This window comes from Vigna unguiculata, chromosome 5 (genome assembly GCF_004118075.2).
Source record: "Vigna unguiculata cultivar IT97K-499-35 chromosome 5, ASM411807v1, whole genome shotgun sequence".
Classification (NCBI taxonomy): domain Eukaryota; kingdom Viridiplantae; phylum Streptophyta; class Magnoliopsida; order Fabales; family Fabaceae; genus Vigna; species Vigna unguiculata.
In genome coordinates this window covers 14,622,341-14,627,119 of record NC_040283.1, presented here as the reverse complement: position 1 = coordinate 14,627,119, position 4,779 = coordinate 14,622,341, and the positions used below count along the sequence as shown (strand labels likewise).

The 4,779-nt window shown below is 27.7% G+C and overlaps 1 protein-coding gene across 1 annotated transcript; it reads left to right on the top strand.

The window, feature by feature from the left end:
• Positions 1 to 1,903: 1,903 nt before the first annotated feature.
• On the top strand, positions 1,904 to 4,510 carry LOC114186148 (FBD-associated F-box protein At2g26860-like). Its single transcript, XM_028074176.1, has 2 exons — positions 1,904 to 2,672; positions 3,920 to 4,510. Exons 1-2 carry the CDS (start codon positions 1,926 to 1,928, stop codon positions 4,340 to 4,342), a joined length of 1,170 nt encoding a protein of 389 aa, XP_027929977.1. The 5' UTR covers positions 1,904 to 1,925; the 3' UTR covers positions 4,343 to 4,510.
• The last annotated feature ends 269 nt before the right edge of the window (positions 4,511 to 4,779 follow it).

The following is a 4,779-nucleotide window of genomic DNA, read 5'->3' as shown; positions in this document are numbered from 1 at the left end:
CATTCAACTTAGGACGAAACCTGGATTTGAAGGCATCTCGACAAGGAGTTTGAAGAGTGAAGGTGAAAGATAGGAGAAGTTGGAGGAATCTTTGTACTATATTTTGACCAACAAGAACAACCATAGTAGCCAATTTTTATATTATATGGTGACTATCTCACGAATGCATATAACATAAAGGGACCACCACAAGAAAATTCTTGATTAATTACCAATTCTAGTGACAAAAAATAATTAGTCACTATAGTGATCAATTTAGATACCAAATTATAAACTAAAAATTATTGGTAACTAAAATATTTTTAAAAAATTATTATTGGTCTCTAAATTGGTAACTAAAATAGTTTCTATTGTTAATTGATCTCTAAATTGATTACTAACATTAGCCATCTAGATTTGGCTACCAAAAAAATTGGTCTCTAAATTAGTCTCTAATTATGAATTTGGTTTCTAAATTGGTCTCCAAACATATTTTTGATCATAATAATTGGTCAATATTTGATCATTTTCTTGTAGTGTTAAGAAATATCCTTCCTTAGCTCTCTATGTTATATGACACATGTTTCAGATTAGAGAATGAATCAAAATACAATTAATAGTGATAAAAAAAAGAAAGTTTATTTATTAGGTGTACATTTTTTACTTAAATAAATTTAAATTATTTCATAAATATGAGTATTTTCAATTAAATTCTTATTAAAGTTTTATTTTTATTTAATACTTAAATATTCTTTTTTATTTTTGTTTATATACTACAAGAAAATCCTCAATTAAAAACCAATTTTAGAAACAAAAATAATTTAGTCACTATAGTGACCAATTTAGATATCAATTTACAAAATTAAAAATTATTAGTTACTAAAATAGTCACTATTATAAATAAAAAATTATAATTGATCACTAATTAATTAAAGACTAATTTAGAAACTAATTCATTTTGGTAGCCAAAACCTAGGTAGCTAATTTCTAAATTTCTAGTGACCAGTTTCCTTTGGTAGTTACAACCATTATAGTTAATTTTAAAAACAAATCTAGTGACCAATTATAATTTTTTATTCATAGAAGTGACTATTTTAGTAACCAATAACTTTTAGCTTTGTAAATTGGTATTTAAATTTAAATTGGTCACTATAGTTACTAGTAATTATTGGTCACTAAAATTGGTCAATATTTAGAAGTTTCCTGTAGTGATATTATTTTGTTTTCTACTTTTATTATCAATCAAATGACGTGTTTGTTACTTCTATCTTTCCATTCTCAACTGATTGATTAGCTTGTTTTTTCTTTCTTTCTTATCATCTCATTTTTGTCGTTTTGTCGGTTAACTAATCTTTAAATAGAAAATAACGAGTTAACCGATGTATCAAAAGATGTTAGATAAGGGAAAAACAAAATAATTGATGAGTTAAAGATAGAAAGATGAAAACACCAACCACGTCATACTCTTGATGTCAAAAATAAAAAAGTACAATACTTGAACAAAAATAAAAAATATTTTAAACACTCAATAGATTAATTTTTTTTGATAAAATTTTAATTTAAAATATATAATAAATTTACAATATCCTTAAAATCTTAATTAAGCAATAATTTGAAGAAAAAAATTGGGATGATCAAACCAAAAACCAGTCATATATCAGGTACTCTGCAATTATATAAGCCTATATATTAATACATAGAGAATAAAAATATTAAAATTCATTTAATAGAATTTAATATTATATTATAACTAGTTTAATGAGACCAGTTACTTTATAATATTAAATTCTGTCTCATTAAATGAAAGTTTATATTATTAAGACTAATTTTAATGAAACTCCATTTTAATTATTAGGAAATGCTCAAATCCTTCATATATAAATATATGTTGGTAAACCAAAAAAAAAAGAAAAACATACTTCAAGAACAAGTTCTTGTGATTATCTATGTCTTCCTCTGAGAATAATGGTGGAATGGATACCCAAGATAGAATCAGTTCATTACCTGATGAAATCTTGTGTCACATTCTTTCTTTTCTCTCAACTTATGATTCCTTTGCCACAAGTTTTGTCTCCAAAAGGTGGCAACCATTGTGGCTGTTTTCAGCCATTCTTCACCTCGACGACCAAACTTTTATCAGAAATGGCAGATCCTACACCTCCTTCTTCAATTTCGCTTATGGAACCCTTTTCAAGTGCCGCATGCACCAACCCATCACAGTCGCACGCTTCCTCCTTTCCCCTCGCACGTGCGGTTACGGTAGCGACTTCCCTTACCCTCTCTTCAAGATTTGGGTGAGCACCGTCGTTCAGCGTGGCGTTCAGCAACTCTTCATCGAGATTCCTCGTGCGCTTGAGGTTCCAAACATCATATGGAACTGCAAAACACTTGTTGTTCTCAAGTTGTATCGAATGTCCGTAGATGCTTTTGTTAAGGTTCATTTGCCTGTGCTCAAAACCCTACATCTGGATTTCCTTTTCGTATCCAAGTCTAAGTATCTTGCAGAGATTCTTCATGGGTGTCCCGTTTTGGAAGATTTTCGAGCGTATCATATATTTCTGGATAACAAATTGGACGGGGTGGAGTTTCGAACCATGCCCAAATTGGTTAGGGCAGACCTTAAAGTTGATTATGTGTTCGAGTTTCCTCTAAAGGTGGTGTCTAATGTGGAGCACTTCAGATTCTTCCTCAAGGTATGAATATTGGAAAGTAAATAAAACCTTTGATTTGTTCTTTTTTTTTTTCAAATTTTGATGAAGACTATTTTGTTGTATGATGCATGATTTAGATTCATTCTTAATTATTTCTATGCGAATATTATTTTTGAAAACTAAGTTTTACCAATTTTATCTTATGATGTCACATCTTTTAAATTGTTTTGAAATATAAAAAATGAGGAAAATGAAAAATTACTTCAAAAATATAACTTTCATGTTGTAAGAAAAAAAATTAGTTGTTAAAAAATTATTTTCTTTATTTTTATTGTGTAATTCAGTTAGACAGGAGATGTTTTATTGTTAATAAAATATAATAATTTCTCCCTTTTTATTTACCTTCATTTGTTAATTTTCATGTAATTATCGTTTGATTGGACTAAGATCCACTAAATACGGCATGTCATCTGATTCGTCTGAGATAACTAGTTTCAATTTTAGAATAAGTAAGAAAATAAATATATCTTCTAAATTGTTTTGAAATATAGATAAATGAAAAGTCACTTCAAAGATATTTCATGTTGTAAGAAAAAAAATATAGTTGTTAAAAAATTATTATTTTTATTTCTATTGTGTAATTCAATTAGACAAGAGATGTTTTATGGTTAATAAAATATAATAATTTTTCCTTTTTTATTTATTTTTATTTGTTAATTTTCATGTATTTATCGTTTGATTGGATTAAGATCCACTAAATATGGCATGTCATCTGATTCGTCTGAGATAACTAGTTTCAATTTTAGAATAAGCTAAGAAAATAAATATATTTTAATTTTGGTACACGATACTCGGTATAGACTTGAGACTCATTTATAGTAAAAAAAAAAAAAAAACCTATAATTTTGTTTTTATCTTATTTAACAAGACCCACTGTAAGTCTAAATAAAATGGTTAATTTTAATTATTTTTATTAGATTTATTAATATACCTTTAAATCACTACAAATAAGATATATATATATATATATATATGGAAAGTTTCTGACTAATTACATCTCTTTAACTTTACACTAACATTTCCTATATATTGTGTGACACTTATAAAGACTTTTTTTCATGTGGGTCTTGTTAGTTTGAGAATGAGATCTTTGGAAAACATGTATTTTGTGTAATGTGTTAAATTAACAAAATTTAAGTCTTAAAAAAAGTGTGTGGTGTTAGCACTCTTCTTGTTCTTTTAGAAAGTATTGTGAACATTATAATATCTTGTGCTTACAACTATTGCAGCTCAAGAAAGAGAGTTTTCCCATTTTCAAAAACCTTCTTCATTTGGAGCTCCATCTTGGTCTGGATATTCAGTGGCACTTGGTGATTCAAATGCTCAACCATTGTCCAAAGCTTGAAACTATTATGCTTCATATGCCCATGGAACCATTTTCTTGCACAGGATGGATTTCCCCACAAGTTGTTCCTCAATCCATTGCTTCACAGCTTAAAAGGTTTAGTATTTTTAATTATACAGGCAGGAATTCTGAGGTGCAATTTACAAAATTTATATTGCGAAATTCAACAGCTTTGCAGATCATGACAATCCACAAGATACCACCCAATAAAATTTATTCCTCAAATCGTCAAAACAAGTTTCAGATGATTCAAGAATTGGTCATGTGCCCGAAAAGCTCTGCAAAATGCAAACTTTATTTCAAATGATAGTTGTTGGTTTGTGTGTATGTTGTAATTTGTTCTTAGATAAATGCATTTTCTATTGGCTTCTACATATTATGTAACTCGGTATTTGGTGGTTGTGGAACATCAATAGTTATATTATAGTTTTTGAATTCATATATTTGATTTCGGATATTTATGTTTATGAATAAAATGCAGGTTAAATATCATTAATGTCAATTCTGCTATCTTTTTAAGTTTTTTTTTTGTGTTTGACGTGTTTGTTTTCAGTATACGATTGTCTTACTTTCAAGTATAGTTCAATATGTCTAAAATTTAGATTATTGACCTAAGTTTTAAACTATTTCGATTTCATAACCATTGAATTATACCTAATTTTTTATTTGTTGAAGAAAAATTGTGTTGGAATCAATGTTTTTCTCATGCTTCAGAAAGAAGGACAATGAAGTCCATAATATTAA

Excerpts from the sequence above, each read along its gene's own strand:
- LOC114186148 (XM_028074176.1), top strand. The coding sequence starts at position 1,926 with ATGTCTTCCTCTGAGAATAATGGTGGAATGGATACCCAAGATAGAATC. Across the intron at positions 2,673-3,919 it reads ACTTCAGATTCTTCCTCAAG|CTCAAGAAAGAGAGTTTTCC; the intron begins GTATGAATATTG and ends CAACTATTGCAG.